Raw genomic sequence first — 17,220 nt, forward strand, 5'->3', positions numbered from 1 at the left:
GGGATGCTCTTCACAACTGTGACTGCTTCTGCTACCAGACATTCACCCCTTTCTCATTGCATCTGGAAATGGCACTGCGGCCCTACAGGCATATTCATAAGAAAAAGGCGGGCTCTGAGAAGGTGGCACACACTCTGAGGAGCTGAATGTCACACACACCTCATCGCTGTGACTCCAGCAGGGATGTGCCAGGGCCCACTAGGACAAGAATAAGTGGTTTATGCCAGGCTGAGCTTCCTGCCTCTAAACTAGTCTGACCAGAGGCTGTGCAAGTCCAGGGAGCTGAGGCCTGGGCTCCCCAGCAAGTGTTGTCTGGGTAATAAAGTGGAGCAAAGCAAGAGCTGGGGTATCTTGCTTCCCTCGGCCCCCACATTTGTGGGCTCAGATTCCCTCCCAAGGACTAGGAGAACCAAAGAACCAAGATCCGTTTTTCTGCCAAGGGCTGTCCCCCGCGTCCCCCCTTCACCCCGATCCCCACAAGAGGAAATCTTAAGGTAGCTGGAGCTACTGTGGATGTGACAGTACTGCCATCCTCCTTTGTAGTCTGCAAAAGCCTGCCATTCCACCATTAAACCTGTGACTCCAGGCCTTAAGCCTGTTGAAGGTCGAGCCCCAGAAGGGTCATGTGTGCGACTGTCTAGGAGTGTTCCCACTCACAGGGCCGAGAGGAGTTCCCGGGTCTGAGGTGTGGGGGCAGGGACGTGCTCTAGGCGCTGGGACCACGGCTGGGGCTCAGGACTCGCGAGCTTGGACTCGGATCGGTTGCGCGAGCCAGTAGGGCAGGCTCCGGGGTGAACGGGGACGAGGGGCGCGCGGGCACAGGCGGGCGCGTGGCCGCGGCGGGGGCGCGCGGAGGCGGGCCGGCCAAGGAGAGGGAGGGAGGGAGGGAGCGACAGGGGAGGGCGGCGCCGGCAGGTTGGCGGCGGCCGCTATTTGAGCGCCGGTCCCGGGCCAGGCGCTCAAAGCGCTTGGAGCCAGCGCGGCGGGGAGATCGTTGCGCGTAGCCCGCAGAGGCGCTGCAGCCAGTGCAGCCCCGGAGGCCCCGCGCGGAGACGGTGGAGAAGAGGCCGGCTTGCCGCCCGCAGCCCGCCGCCCGCGCCCCCCCCCCCATCCATCCCGCCGCCGCCGCCGTCCCCCCTCCCTCCCCGCGGCGCCGCATCTTGAATGGAAACATGGCGGTGCCGGCTCGGACCTGCGGCGCTTCTTGGCCCGGCCCGGTGCGGACCGCTCGGCCCTGGCCGGGTCGCGGCCCCCAGCCCTGCCCTGACCCCCGGGGCCCAGCGTCCGGGCCCGCACGCCCGCTCTTGCTATTGCTGCCGCCTCTGCTGCTTTTACCGCTGCTCACCGCCCCCGGCGCCTCTGCCTACAGCTTCCCCCAGCAGCACACGTAAGTGGCCTCGGCCGCGGGACCCCGCGGAGCCCCGCGCTCCCTTGCGCCCCTCAGCCCTCATCTACCCCTCCACGCCGGGTGTCGGGGCGGGGGCTCTAGTTCCCATGGCATGCTGTAAGTGAGAATGGAGGCTACAAACCCCCCTGGGCTGGCAGCCAGGGTCCCGGAGCTTCTGGCTGCGTCGCGAAACTTCCTTGCGGTGCCCCTGCTTCCCATAGACCGCCCCCAGCCCCCCCGCAACGGGACAGAGCAAAACATCTTCAAGCTTAGGGATGGGGCGGGGGTCGAGTCTGCCGGCTGATACTCCTGCCACTGTCCGGTGATAGAGGAACCTGGGGTTGATCGAGAGAATGGCCAGCGACCCCTGCCCGGTAGACTTGGAGCCACACATCTGCCCTGTCTTTGATCCCTGGTGGGAACCTGGCGCTTTAGAGTCAGACGTGGGCTTACATCCACACCTGTCTTCTTGGGCCTTTTCCTTCGGGGGTGGGGGAGATATTGGATGCAGAGGGTGCCTGCACCTTCTTGTTTTGGTCAATGTCACCTGTTCATGGTTGCCCACCTGAGGGGACGTCCCCGGAGAGCTCAATGAGGAGGTGAAGGTGCTGGGTTGGGTCAGAAGGTGAATGATGGGGAGGACCCCTGCCTGCCCCTGATGCTGACACTGTTTCCTCCTGCTACCAACTGGGTAATAGCATTTCCAGGTTCTGCCAGCTTTTGCTAGTGGTTATGGTCAGTTTGAGCCTCCTCACCTTCCCCAAGAGCTGGCAAAGTCGGGCAGATGTGTCTGGATAAGGAGTCGGTATTCTGCATGTGGCCTTTAGGACAACATCTGTTTCTTGACACCATGCCTCAGCCATATGCCAGTGTCCAGACACCGTTTGGGGCATGGCAACCGCCGTGCTTCTGTTGTCTGTCCTCGGCTTTGAGGAGCCACCTGTCCCCAAACTCCTTCACGAATGTCCTGGCCTAGGTTTGGGCATGAGAGGGAAGGGTCTGGTCCCAGAAAAGAGCCTGACTAGTCTGCGTCATAACAGTCTCCTGCCCTTGGGTAGGAGACCCCAGTTCTGCCACAGAGCTTGACTACTTCAGCTGGTAGGTTCTCCCAGATGAGGAAAAACCAAACTCAGATGAAGCAGGGCTAGGAGTCTGTCTCCCTGTCCTCTTCCTTATCATCGATCTCCTCACACAGCCCAGCTGTGTTCAGGAGGGTGATCAGTCGGCAAATTACAGGTGCCGCACGGACGTGTCCTCTGTCAGCTGTCTGGATTTTTCACGAGTGGATGGGGGAGTACAAGGAAGTTCAAGGGTTGGTGGGTTGTGGTATTGTCTTTCATTTACTGCGACGAGACTGGATCGAAACTACGGTGTTTAAAAAGAGCAAAAGCATGTTTTTTATTGTTCTTTTTTTTTCTCCTCAAAGCCAAGCCATTTTTTTCTTTCTAGCCATTTCCCAGCTCCTTCAGTGAAGATTTAAGTAGTTGTCTCTTTCTATCTTTTTTGACCTCTCTCCCCTTCCCTGCGCATGCACCGCCTTACACAGCTGCTGGGTCTCCCTTAGGACAATATAAGACCCTGTCCACAGTGTACACCTCTGCTCTCAGCCAGAAGATGTTAGGAGGGCGTGACTACAGCCGCACATTTTCAGCTGGACATCTTCCCTTGTTGATGTAGTTGGAGTTAATTCGAGGGTTTGGGACATGTCTTGCAATCCATAATTAGGGGATGAGAGAGGGACTGAGGCTCTTGGGTCTAGGGAGAGGTGATGAATGTGTGACATCCAGGAGGATTTGCCATGACAGGCAGCGCCCTTCAGTTGCCCTGGTCCCATGGTCATCTATTGATCCTTAGAGAGAGGAAGGGGACTCTTGTAACACCCCCCCCACCCCCAGTGACTGCGCTGATTCTGAGTTAGGGCTTTTGTTAAACTGACATAAAAGGCTGGAGCTGCTGCTGGGGCCACAGTGCTCTATGGGCTGCTCAGGGGTCAGTGGCATCCCTTAACCTTTCCTTGGATCAGAGTGGCCAGGCTAGGAGGACACTAATACAGGTGGATTTTCAAGATGGAAAGTAGGACTATCAGCCTCATGGTCCTGGGGTAACAAGCCTTCCATGGGGAGGGCTCTCAATGATCAAGAATACCCTCCTAGGTGTGGTGCTGTGGGAAGGGGGCTCAGCTTCTCAAACTGCTCGGTTTTAATCAAATGCAGGTTTAGGATCTGGTGGCCGTTATCCCCGTGATCGCTCTGGCAGCGTGGCTGTCTGCCATCGGGTGAAATGAACCAAGCCATTAGATTGCAAAGGGCAGAGGAGTTAGCACTGGAGGGAGGACGGGGACTTTGGTTTGAGGAAGAGGGGCCTCTCTCACCCTACCTGAATCTGCATCGGGGTTTCAGATCCATGTGTCATGCATGGATGTGTATATTCCCATGTCTCAGAGGATGGAGTCCTAGCACAGCGCCCTTTTACTTGCTTCATTCTGTTCCCATTTACACCCACCTCAGTGGTCAGGCCAGCCAGTGTTGCTGGCTGAGAGGCAGTTCTTGATGCTAATGGCCCTGATGTATCCTGTCTCTCCTTGTTGCCCCACACTCCAGCTTTGGGGTCCCCCCTTCTCTCATCTTACCTCCTCTCATCACTCTGTGCCTAACCTGGCCTGCTTGCCTTTTTGTCCTTTCTGTTGGGTTCCTGTACCCAATCCTGTGTTATCCCTGGGTCCTCTGTCCCCTGCTTAGTGGAGTAATGGTTAAGTGCTGAATACAGTCCCCACCTGGCTGCACCTCTTAACCTAGCTCTGCTCTAGCAATGGGGTAGGTTTGGTGCCTCCCTTCCTCTGGCATGGTCGGGAAGCAGCGAGGGGGCCCTGAGAGGCTCACACACCCCACAAATGAATGTCTGTCAGAGTACATAAGTGCTTCTCTTCTGGGTGGGCAAACAAGGAGCAGCACCGTGACAGGGCATGCGTCAGTCTAGCTACGGTTAATGGTGGGTGACGCGTGTCTGTCTGGGCTGCGGAATAAGTCTCCACCTCTCTGTGGCTCTCCCTGTTGGTAGGAGGCAATATTACAAGTGTGGGTCCCCCCATCTTTCCAACAACCTGCTGCAGCTTTCTCAGGAGGGAGGGGTGAAGCTTCCAGGCCTGCTGCCGTTGTCAGTAAAATGCACCGCTTCCAGGTGTCTGCACCCCTCCTGGGCTTGAGAATTTGGGGGAGACCTTTAGTCTTTCTGCCCTCCACAGTGTGCTGTTATCAGGTTCCTCCTGGCTAGAAATGTCGGGCTAACCTCCTGAAAAGGGAAGAGGCCCACTTTAAAATGGGTATCTCCATAGTCTGAGGAATCTTCCTTCAGATTTCTCACCACACACACACATGTCTCTGGGGATACATTGACCCCAAAGTAAAGTGAGCACCACAAGTAGATCAAGTGAGCCCTTCAGCAGTCAGTGTCTCCTTCTCCACTCTACTTGAATGGAAATAGATGCTACCAGCTGGGAGGACACAGTTTGAAGGCATGCTGGGTGTCAAGGATAAGCCTTGCATGCTCCGTTTTGGCCTCTGGAGCTGGGCCTCCCTTTTGAGATGACCTTGCCTTGATTTTCCCTACTGAAATAATACAATCTAGAGAGGCTAGTAGGGAGAGCCAGTTGGGGGAAGGGCAGCCTCAAGTGGGCAGCTACAATTCTCTTGGGCAGCAAGGCAGCGACTGTTCATATCTGCATCAAGTTCACCAGCCAAGGCTGTGGAACCTCAGCTCTCTGCCATTACAGTGCCCCCCTGGGTTAACTTTTTTTTTTTTTAATTAACTTTCTTTCTTTCTTCCTTTCTTTCTTGAGACAAGGCCCCACTATATACACCAGTACATATATAGACCTTTGAGTACTGGGACTAAAATGTGTGCCACCATGCCTGATTCTGACTTCCTTCCTGTCTCTACTTGTCACCACCGCCCTCAACCCATATCCAAACGTCACTGGTGAATGGCGGTGGGGATGTTATGAGGCTCATGGTGGACTCCCCTCACTGAGCCCAAGATGGCTTGCTCACCTGTATTGCCAGCTTGTCCTCAAAATCCCCAGACTGGGGTACTGAGACACAAAGAGAAAAGGACTGCCCAAAGCCTACATTTCCTAAAAGGACTAAGAGAGGATGTTCTGTCAACCCCAAGGGGACATCAGGATGGGAGCCCAGGAGGTGGAGAGAGCAACTAAAGACCCAAGTGTTTTAGGAGAAAAATGAAAAGGAGGAGCATGTGGGAGGTGGGTGGACCCTTCCCCCTCCCCTCCCCCCCTCCCACCTCTGCAACAGCCAGCCTCTGTGACCTTGCCTGTTTTGTCCCTCTTTCTCCTCTGGGTGTCCTGCAAGCCTGAGGGGCCATCTTTGGCCAAGGCTACCCTACCAGCTCTACTGTACATGCCACCTTCTTTGTGTGCATGCTGGTCATCATGGAATGTCCCTGGGGCCCAGAATTGTCCTTGTCCTAGTACTTTAACTGTGGCAAAGCCTGCCGAGCAAGCAGGGTACTCAGCCGCAGTGTGTGTGTGTGTGTGTGTGTGTGTGTGTGTGTGTACGTGTGTAGTGTGACTCCATTTCCAGATTCTATTATGATTCTAGAAAGAAAGGTCAGGGGGCTGATAGGACCTGGTTTTTAATGCATATATGAAATTGGAGCCTTTCAGCTATTTTGCCAGGCCCACAAGACTTCAGAAGACTCCGACCCTCTAGGTGCTTGAGAATGTGCTGTCTGTACACAACAGGTGGGGTTGGGGTAGAAGGTCTGAGGTTCTTAAGGACCCATTGATATTTAGAGGTTACCTGCAGCTTTAGGGGTCAAAGCAGGCAGGCCCTGCAGGGTAGCATTATGTATGGGATGAGAATGGTCTCTCTCTAGAAAACATCCTTTCTTGCAGTCTTCAACCCATTCCAAAATGGCCTGGGAACCCTTGATCTGTGTCTTCCGGTGATTGGGTCCTAGATGTGGGAGGGGCATTGCTGCCTAAGGTCTCTAAGGTAATAGTGATGGCTTTCCCATCACAGATGCAGGCCTACAACTCACTGAGGAGATTCTCTTCATGACAGGTTTGTTTTTCCTGGTGCCCACTATCTAAACAAGAAGCTACAGAATCAATATTCGTATCCCCGGAGGGAAGTGTGTATGTGGTTTGTACTTGTTTTTTTTTTTTTTCTTTTTAAATTTTTTTTAATCTTCCTTTTTTTCTCTCGTTCTTTGCAACCTCAAGAACCACATTAGCGTCACTAAGGACCTCAGGGGTGGGGAGGGTGTCAGTGAAGAGGACCACTGAGACTGAAATGCCCACAAGTGCTTCTGGAGGCCCTACAGAAGGTTTTGTGGGACTTCCTTAAGGAATCATGAGTTCTGCCCTTTGCACCACACAGCTTGAGCCTGACCTTATGCAAACAAGTCCTGACCTGCCCCTTTGAGACTCATTGGGTGCCTGCGGTTGTCTCCACCCTTGATCCTGTCCCCTATCCTGGCCCTGCTTTTCCCTCTGGCCCCACAGACACCCTTATCTATCGATTTGTTTGTTTGTCTCCAGCTACTGTTGGTTTTAGTGACTGAGCCTGGTGGGAATGGGGCTTACTGGGAGACCTTGCTTAGCTGTGTGTTTGGGAGGGGACTCTTTACTTTGGTTGGGTTCAGCTGTCAAGAGCAAACCCAGCAAACTCAGCCCAGCCTTCTCATCGAGGTGGCTTCCCCCAGGCCGAGGTCCTTCCTTCCTGGGCCTCAGTTTCCTTTCTCCTCAAATCTTTCACATCTAACATTTCAGCACTCTAAGAAGACAAGTGTGGGGTTCTGTCTTCCATCTCCTCTCCACACTTCCATTTTTAGCAAGGATGAAGTGTGACCCACCCCAATCTGGCCTGCTCTTTGTGTGTACATGAGGTTGTCTGGGCCTGGTACCTTGGGTACCTTGAAATCTCTTTGCTTCTGACTGACCCACTTTGGGTTAGATTAGCCTAATTGTTTAGCAAAGAAAGAGGAGGAGAGGAAATCTTTCCTGTTGGTCATTAACAATATCTCCCAACCCTAAAAATGATGCTCACAGACAAAGGGAACAGGGAAGGAGACATCCCCACTCCAACCAGTCTCCCTTCCGTTTCCTTAGATCCTGGGCCCCCGTTACTGGGTTACTTCTTTCCAGATAGATGGCCAGTTCTTTCTGAGCAATGCCCTCTCCGTGTGCCCTTGGGAGTACCCCTTCCAGTAGCTCATGACCTTGGGTACATACTAGGCTTCTCTGGGTTTTGAGGTCTCTGTGCTACCTCCTAGAGTAGGGATACCATGGATCATGAGGGAAAGACCTACTTCTAGGCCCTGGATCTAGGAGGGTACTCAAATACAGCTGTGTCAGCCCTCAGTGCACCTGTCCCCTTACCTGTGGCATCCAGTATTCAGTCAGGTCTTATAAGGACCTGGGCCCAGTTATGGTTTCTGGGGCTTTCCTGTTGTACAGGGGCCTTATCTTGGCCTGAGTGCATATGTATGCTTATAGGTAAGATTGTCTATATCTCTGTGTTCATGTATGCCTTTGCAAATGAATTAGATATACATCATGCTTGTTTACGTGACTACTTGTGTGCCTGTGAGTAGCTGTGTGCTCAGATGTATTTGTGCTAGCATGGTGTTTGTATGCACATGTGTAGGTGTATATATGCTTACTTGTTTACACACACACACAGGTACAGCTATATGCATGCAGGCACATATGAACTCAAATGTGCTCATGCCTCTATGTGTGTGCGTAGTGCAGGCACATGACAGTTTATCTCTGCAGCCAGAATGTGCTTGCCGTGCCCACCTTCTGTACCTGCCTTTGATGTGATTGCCAGAACTTGGTGGGCGAACGCTGGCAGTGAGAAACAAAGCCTCCTGCTTGTGAAGACCCATGTTTTGCAAACTTTTATGTCAGGAACAGCCTGAGTTAAGGCTGAGCTAGAAAGTTTGATCATCTACCAACTGGCAGGATGACAGTCTGCAAAGAAAACACACAGAGGCTATGTCCTTGTAATTCAAATTTCTGCAAACTGAATGGTATTCAGATTCACTGGAGGGCTCGGAACTCAGGAGGAGCTCTATGCGGCCTTTGAGAAGTGAAGTGTCTTTGCCCTTGTATGGAGAAAGTCTGTAGGGGTCACATGGAGAAGGGCAAGGTCCTGGCACTTTGGAAGACCCTTTGCTGTGTGACCTTAGGCTGGTGGGTTTCCCTCTCTGCACACTTCTCATTTGCACACTGAAAGGCAAGGGGCATTTATAGCAGGTTTAGGGTCTCTGCCCAATGCAAGATGTCCAGGCAGTCAGCAGTCACCATTCAGAATCTAAACTTGAACCTGTTGACCCACTGTGCTCTATTCAGAGTATCTCTAGTGAGATTCAAGGATGCATTTTTTTTTAATGTGCTGAATCTTTGTGAAATTGGCTGTCCTGGTACCCTGCGTTAGGGCACTGGCCTGGCCTTTTGGGGCTATCCAGGTCCTGTCCCGATGGTCCTGATGTCTGAAAGAACTCTACATTTAACTTTATTAGTGTTCTCAAAGTCAGTATGTTGGGAGGTGGGATGGCCCAAGGTTCTGTACAATTTGAGAAGGGGTTTCTGTAAGGAAAGGCAGAGGTGCCTATAACTGACCAAGGAGCCTATAAGGCAGGGGTTGTTTCTGAAGGGGCAAGGAACCTGGGTGAAACTGCCTGGGCACTATGGGCCTTGTGTGTGTCCTGAACTTAGGAGGGTCACAGCCACCAAAGCTGCATAAGAGCCAGTTGCCCCGGTCTCCTGTGCAGGGAAACTGAGGCCCAAGGAGAGAGAAGTGAGCCTTCAGACACATGTTTATGTGTGGGCTCAGGCTCGGTGCATAGCGCTTGAAGGAAGATCCCCCATGTGGTCACCTGCATGCTGGGACATGCAATCATTTGTCTTAAATAGCCACATCTGCGGCCTGGGGTGAGGGAGCAGTTAGAACCAAGCAGGTCTCCTTGGGTGCACTTCAGTAGAGGGCCTTTGTGTTTGGTTGGGGAGGGTGGGGAGGCAGGACTTGATGCCAATGTCCCTGTGTTGTTTCAGGGTCACCTAAGCTTTCTGGGTCTCCTTGGGAAGGACATCTTTGCCACTAGGCAGGAGGGTGGGCACTGAGGGGCAGGTGTGCGCCGCAGACAGGTAGAAGCCCCTGCTCTGCCTGAGTTTCCAGCCTGATGTGGCATTTCAGTCTTGATAACTTCCTTCCACAGCCGCGTTCTCCCGCTGGCGCTGCCTGAAATGTTGCATTTGAAGCCTTAAAGGTCAGGCTCGGTGCTGCCATCAGCTCCAACAAACAAACAACCAGGCACCCCACTCCCGCCCTGCCCCCAACTTCAGTTATTAGAAATGTGAAGGAGCTGGCAGAGCCTTCACAGAGGTCCTTCCCCTGTCTTCTCTGTGAGCAGGGGCTGAGTGGGCTCCCCTTCTTTCCTGGGACCCCCTCCTCCCCATGCTGCAGTGTCTTCACATGAGGGTTAGTAGTGACCTACACTCCAGAAGTCTGCTGCTCAGTCTGGAATTCACGTCCTTGCCTAGGCTGCCACTAAGCCTTGGGAATGTCTGTTCTCCAGCAAGGTAGAGCCACTTGCAGGTTCTAGTAGGCTCTCTGGTCCCCCTGACTCCTGGCCTTGGACCCAGACATATCTACTTATGAGGTTTCTGTAACCATGGCCATCGGTCTTCTGGATGTCAGTGCTGGGGTGAGGCCCCTTCCTGAATGATGCCCTTCTGCTCCTCATACCTTGTGTGTTTCCCCTATAATCCTATACCAGCAGTGTGCCAGCAGTAGTCTACTTTATGGGACCCGTGGAAGTGTGTGTGTGTGTGTGTGGGGGGGGGGATTGTACTGACTGTCACCACCTTGGACACTGAGTCCGAGGAACGTATTTGGCGATGGGATAAGGAAACAAGGCTACATCTGTGTTCACCTTGGCAACCCCTAGATGAGGTTTTCTCCTGTGGCTACGCCTTTCCTCCTCTGACAAGGTTGCTAAGTACAGGCTGTCAATGAGAACCAAGTCCCTCCCCCTTGTGCTCGCCTGTCTGGCCTTTGGCTATGGCTGGCTATCTTTGGTCAACTTCCCTAATGACAACAAGATGGCTGCCACAGCTCCAGGCATCATATCAGACCCAGACCTTATGTATAGAACAGGAGCTATTTCCTCGGAGTTTCTCTTAAGAGAAGAAACCTTGCCTGGAAGCCCCCAGCCTACTTTCCCTTACACTTCATTGGCTAGCACTGGGTCACATGCTCATTCTAAACCAATCACTGGCGATGGAGAAGGCATGCTGTGATTGGTTCAGGCTAATCAGGATTTACCCTTGAGCTGAGGATGGGGTCACCTTGGGGCTGGAGGAGGAGATTCTGCAGACAGACTTGGGTTCTGTTAGCAAGGAGTCTGGCTTGATGGAAGATAGGAAGACCGTGTCTGCTACGGGCTTCGGTGAGAGGTGCAGGGAGGTGGAGAGAAGACGAGAAGAAAGGACGTAGTCAAGAAAGCAAGAAAGTGGTTATTTTAGCCACAGCGTCAGTTTCTGAGAGCTGGGCCCTCGTAGTGTGTTTCATACATGCTGTCCAATGAGGCCAGTTCACGTACACCCTGTTTCACACACGAGAACGGGATTCTCAGCAAGGCTAAGTGACGCTACTGTCTCACAGATAGCAAGTGGTGGGTCGGGGTTCCTACTCTGCACTCAGGACCCAAGCACTCAGACGCTCCAGGCAGCCATAAGACGCATGACCTTTGGGGTGTCACCATAACACCCATGTTGTGTCATCATGCATGGCCATCTGCAAGGGCTGACCCTCTCTAATGAAAGCCTGGGAAGGTTTATCATGGGGGCCTCTGGCTTTCTCTCTGGGTCTGTAGCAGCCCTGGATATGGAGGCATCTCAGAAATTCAAGGACCCAGTAGGACAACCCTGCCTTCACCTGCAGTATAGCCATGGGTCGGCGGTACTTGTTGTGCTAGCTTGTCCACTTAACTCCTATTTGGTATAGATGAAGAAACTGAGCCTTACAAAGAGACGATGCTTGAACCTTCTAGCAGTTGAGGCATAATAGCCTAGACTCTTAACTCATCAAGATGCTATGTTGTGCCAGTTGATGTTAGCCAGTCATGGCCTGGAGGAGGTCATTCAGGCCATCTTTGTTTCTCTGTCAAGGCAGGGACAGGCCATTCTAGGCAGCAGGAAGCTACTGGATATTATCACGGCAGAGGGGCATATGCTGCTGCCGTAGAGCCGAGCAGCTGGCCTGCCTATATGAGCTGCCATACGTATCACATGGCCATGACCACAGGGAAGACCCAGACTTCACTGGGTACTGTCTATGAAACTTCTTTCTCATTTTAGAGGGAGGGCAGCTGCAGGCTGGGCTATACCTGTGTCTATTCTGAGACTGTATTTGTGCCTGGTTGGCTCTCCCGATGAATAATACACACTCTGACAAGCTGTGTTCCCATGGGCTGATGCCTGCTTCCCCATTTCTCTCTAGGCTTTTCATTGCACTAATCCTTGGCTTCTTTCTGGCTCCTGGGTTTGTGTGCCATTTGGGTTAGTGCTCCCCTCCTGTCACATGAGGAGGGTATGACCCTCCAGAGCTGCTTGGGGTCCAGAAAGGGAAGGACCTGACCTCTGTTGGGCACGGCCATGAATCCTGTCAACTATAGGCCTCCTGTGATCCACACCTATTTCTGACACCTGCTGGAAGTTGCTATCACTGTGTGCATGTAGAGTGGAGGGGAAGAGCCGTCAAGGCTCACTCCTAAATACCCACTCTAGTCTCTCTGCTCCAGGCTACACCCAGCATCAGGCAGGCAGGGAGACTTGCAGGGTGTGAGGTAGCACACCCAATTACTTAAACCAGACCCTGGTCAGGTGGGCCTAGAAACCCCAAGGACTTGTGTAGGAGTATCTCAGGAATCCCCTCTACCCCTTTTCTCCTGGACCACTTTAGCCTCAGCCTTGCCCAGCTGACTCTGGCCGTCTGTGCAAGCCTCCTAGCTTCCTCCCCCAAGCCCCAGGGGTCTCATAATTTCCAAAGCAATAATCCTGCAGCAGGTGAAGATACTCTTCATCTGCATGTCTGTCATCTGTATCCTGCCCCGTAAGCTGATGTTCAGGGTGCCTACAGTCCAGGAGTCTGCTTCTGGAAGACACAGAGATGGTCCAGGGGTAACATAGGAGAGAGTCTTTGCCCACTAGGGTACCAGATAACACCTTTCACCTACTATAAAGATGGCAACAGTTGAAAATACTTCAGAGGGTCCAATCACCTGTGGGTCAGCTAATATCTTCTTGTTTCTTAGTGCTTGGCAAAGAATCATTGTCTTCTGAAGCCTCCCATATCTCCCTATGAGGGTCATGACAGTCTGGGATACTTCAGAATTCTCTTCTTCCCATATGTGATCATTAAGGTTGTGTGCCCAGGGCCACTGCCTTCAGCTCCTGCATCCGGCCTCTCAAGTGCTCAGTAAATATTTGCAAAGCAAGTAGCTCATGATCTGCATGGGTGGTCCCAGGGGGAAACTAGTCATGTCTGTGGAAACTGGAGCAGGTTTATCTATGGTTTGGGATCGGGCCTCCTGTGGGCCTGGTTTGGCTGATGGTAGTACGATTCCTGCCCTGAGTCCTGTCTTTTAGTGATGTTGCAGTGGCTGCTCAGAGGGTGAAAAGGGACTGTAGTGCCTTTTTGTTTACTTAGAGACAAGGCAGCCCGGGCTGTCTGCAGGCTTCGGGTTCACTATGTAGCTAAGAATGACCTTGAACTTCAGGTTCTCCTGCTTCTATCTACAAGTGCTGGAATTACAAGCCTGCACCAGGACACCAGGCTTCTGTGGTGCTGGAGACTGAACACAGGGCCTCATGCATGCTAGGCAAATGCCCTGCCAACTGAGCTACCTTGTCAAAGGAGAACCAGGATTTTTCTAGAGCCCTTCAGGTGAGTCAAGGCAAAGAGCCGTGGCCTAGAGGAGAAATAGGAAAGCAGATGCCTGTTCTGCTTGACAAGGGTGAGGGGGTTGGTGAACTGGCTCCAAGGAGTTTCCCTAAGGTCATGCTGTCCCCAAATCTCTCCACATTTCCTGGGGGGGGGGAGTTCTGGCCTAATGAGAAGGCCACCCCACTACCTTTATTTTGATCCTCTGCAGCGATGCTTGCCTAAGCTTCATCTGCCCTGATGACCACTTCACGGACTGCCTGTCTTTCTAGTTCCACCTCCTAACTGCCTTCCCTACTTAAGCCCTTCACTGTGTGTTGAGCTAACTGGGTCCCTGCTCTCTGGAGCTTATAGTCTGTGGGGAAGATGGACAGTGAAGAAGACATGTAAGCGTAGCTGAACAAGGGGTACCCCTGAATGGCTAGTGCATCGTAGACTATGCAGGGATGGTGGAAGCATCACACTCCAGGGCATCTATTGTCCCTGGTCTTTCCAGTGGCCCTGGACCTTCCTCAGCTGAGGTTATGGAGCCTCTGGAAAATCACATGGACTCTCCTTCCCTTGAAGATTTGTTGTGGGGCAGGCAGAAAGCAAGAGTAGAATCTGAGAGAGGTGTACCTTGTGCATGGCTCCAGCCTGAGGTGCTGAAGCCCCTGACAGGCTGATCTGTTTCTCGTTCCTTGCTCTTAGATACTGCTGCCCCTTGGGCAGTTCCTAGAAGCCAGACCATATGACTGGGGCCAGCCAGCCTGCTGTCCCACAGTCCCGGTTTCTTAGCACCGAGCTTCTGGGAAGTGGGTGGCAGGGAACAATCCCAGAGGCCATTAAATCAAGTGATTTACATGGCTCCTGAGCTAGTGCCGGGAGAAATATATTTCACAGGTGATTTCCAGATTGGTGGCGTACGGATGAGGCCATTACTCTAAACTGAAGAAGGGTGGAGATTCCACGTGCCCATCTGGAGGGACCTGTAGCTTTGATTTTTGTTTTCTTTGGTGTGTATACCTACTATGTGCTAGAAAATCTAAACCAGGGACAAGGTCTGGGGCAGAAAAGAGCTAAGGAATCACAAAGTCAGTTATGGAGTCCCAGTTGTTCAGTCAGTGCCTTAGTTGTATCATCTTTAAAAGGGGATTGAATTTTTTTTTTTTTGTCAAGACATTTAACCTTGTTTGCAAAAGCTGAGGTTTTAATGACGTGCAACTCCTGTCTGCCTGGCCACCACTCTGGAGGCGCCATAGGAAGCGGAGCCTCTGCATGGCCCATGAAACCTCTTCTTGATATACCTCTGGATCCCTAGAAGTCTACAAAGGGGGTTCTCATAGAGTACCAGAAAGTAAGAAAAAAAAATACCAGAAAATGCCTTCTGTCAGTAAGAGGGGCAGCAGGGTAAGGATTGTAAAGGATAATATCCTCTGTCTAGCCTTAGGCTTGGGATGTAGCTCAGTGGGTAGAGTGCTTGTCTAGTATGCACAAGGTCCTGAGTTTGAGTCCCAGCACCATGCAAACTGGGCTTAGAGGCACAGGCTTGTAACCCCAGCACTCCGGATGTAGAGACAGGAGGCTCTGAATTTCAAGGTCATCTTCAAGTATGTATGAGATTTGAACCCAGCCTCTACCACCTGGACCAAGTCTCAGTACCTACAGCCCCCACCCTCAGGAATAAGGTTCCTAGTTATAGAGGATACGCTGCAATGTTGAAATGCACGGGCCAACTGGCCCAACAGTGGGGCCCAGCTGTGATGGGCATGGGTTTGTGTTCTGTGGAGTGATTGAAAAAAGAAATGGAGTCCACTCCTGAAACATGGTGTCCTTACCTGCCAGCCCGTTCTTCCCTCCCAACTCAGAGGACCTAGCCTCATGGTATAGTGTGTACTGAATGTTTCTGGAGAGAGGTCCTGGCTCAGCTATTACCTGTCTATGTTGGGTACTAGGAATTGAGTAGGGTCCTTCTCCATGACTCCTGAGTTTACTACCCTCTGCTTCTGTCCATTTTCCTAATACTTCATTGTTGGGAGCCTGCAACACTCCTCAGCCAGCATGTACTTGAGGGTTGGGCCTCTTAGGCTTCTGTGTGGGAGCAGCCTGCTTTGGTGCCACGAATGGTGGGTGGGTACCAATGGAGCATTACTGTGCAGAGCTCACTCCCAGCTCTGCAAGACCACGCTCTATGTGTGCACCGCCCTCCAGCTCAGTGGAACAACCTGACCCAGGCCAAAGTCAGACTCCTAAGCAATTACCTCGTCCCCCAGGGCTTTCAGGTCTCCTCTTCCCTTCACTCATCAGGGCCACCCCATCAGAAGTCTTTCTGCCTTGCTTGACTCCCAAGCTCCCAAGGGCAGGCCTGCATTGCTAACCAGAGTCTCCCCCTTGCTCCCATAGCAGGTGCTCACCAACCATTCCGGATGCGTGGATTAATGGTGAATGAAGTGTGAGACTTCGAGTTAGAACTTAGCAGAAGGTTGGAGATACCTGCAGAGTATTCTGATGGTTTTGAGTTCTGGCTCACCTGCTTGTCTGTCCTTGAGTCAACCCTGAGGGACAGTATGGGTTCACCAAGCAAAGTGATTCCTCTGTGCCGGGTCACTCCTCTAGGGATGCCAGAGGAGGAGGGTAAAGCCCCTTCCTCCTTGTGGGTCTGCATCATTGATGCAGGTCTCAGAGGGAGGATCACACTGAGCTTCCAAGTCACTAACTAGCCAGTGGTACGCAGCAAGGCAGGTGTGTGCTCACACTACCGGTAGCTTGGCTCACTTAGAGAAGCCAGTCTATAAGGAAGCAAATCCAGAGGAAATGGGTCTTTTGCTCCTACCTGCATTGGGCTCCTACTGTAGATTTGGTGATGCTGTAGGGCAAGCTGTACCCTGCACAGACAACACGCCCTCCATAACCCCATACATCCGCTGGGATCTGAGGAACAGCATCTTTGTTGTGCTCAGCTTTGGCTCAGCCTGAGGAGATGAAAGCCTCTGGTGTAGGGGTGGAAAAGGTAATCAAGGAAGAACACCCTTTTGCTGCTCCCCTCTTCCCTGATTCTGGCTATTGAAATCCACCTTGAAGGCAAAGAGAGGTCTGTAGTCTCAGGACAAGGCCAGGATTCTGAGGCCAGACTTTACTTTACCAGGTTCAAATCTGGTTGTACCAACTGGCTGTACATTCTTGGGTGAGTTGTCCCACCTCTTCAGGCTCAGAGTCTACATCTGTGACGTGGGCATGAATTGGTTTGCACCTGTTTACGTTGGTAGCAATTACAGAGAATACCTAGCACACAGTGGGTGCTTTACACCCATTTCCTGGGTGGCTGGGTGTTTGCTGAGGGTGAAGTCTCTCCCCCACTGCAGAGGGGAGGGGTGTCAGACCTGGTACCAGTTTAGGAAGACATCTGTTCCCAGATGTTTCCACAAGACTTTTTTGCTAAGTTCTAAACTATGCTCTACAAGAAGGACAGTTATGGACCCAGGCTGCAGTGAGTGTGTCAGGAAAATCCAGGAGGGTTTCCTGGCAGAGGTGACTGGCCCGATAGAGGAGGCACAAAGCTAGAGAAAAGAGCTCTCCTTGATAGGTCGGCCTCTGAAGCCCTGGCCTGGGTTCCCCTCTGTACTTGTAGGCCTTCAGGGGGTCTAGGACCTGAGGAGAAATAAAGGATCTTGATGGGGGTCTCTGTCTTCCTCAAGACATGAAACCACACTGAGGACAAACAGAGGACAGCTATTTGTAGCTCAGTGAGGAATTGACTCATACTGGGGGAAGGGAGGACCATGCAGGAGGGGAGATGGGGATGGGTGAATCACAGAATCTGACCAGAGTGGCTGCTGAAGTGTGAATGGGGTCTCTCCTGACACCCCTGGGGAGGCTTGAGCTCCT

General features: G+C 52.4%; 1 protein-coding gene across 8 annotated transcripts in view; it reads left to right on the forward strand.

The window, feature by feature from the left end:
* Positions 1-928: 928 nt before the first annotated feature.
* Cacna2d2 (calcium voltage-gated channel auxiliary subunit alpha2delta 2) overlaps positions 929-17,220 on the forward strand; it is a 132,054-nt gene continuing 115,762 nt past the window's right edge. For 3 of the 8 annotated variants that reach the window (XM_034483876.2, XM_034483877.2, XM_076918116.1), the window contains exon 1: positions 931-1,387. In XM_034483876.2, the coding sequence (XP_034339767.1) occupies positions 1,173-1,387 (215 nt within the window). In that variant the 5' untranslated portion in view covers positions 931-1,172. Of the gene's footprint in view, positions 1,388-17,220 lie in introns of all 8 variants that reach the window. The other 5 variants (XM_076918112.1, XM_076918113.1, XM_076918114.1 and 2 more) reach the window with 3 other exon arrangements.

The sequence above is a fragment of the Arvicanthis niloticus genome, chromosome 21, assembly GCF_011762505.2.
Source record: "Arvicanthis niloticus isolate mArvNil1 chromosome 21, mArvNil1.pat.X, whole genome shotgun sequence".
Classification (NCBI taxonomy): domain Eukaryota; kingdom Metazoa; phylum Chordata; class Mammalia; order Rodentia; family Muridae; genus Arvicanthis; species Arvicanthis niloticus.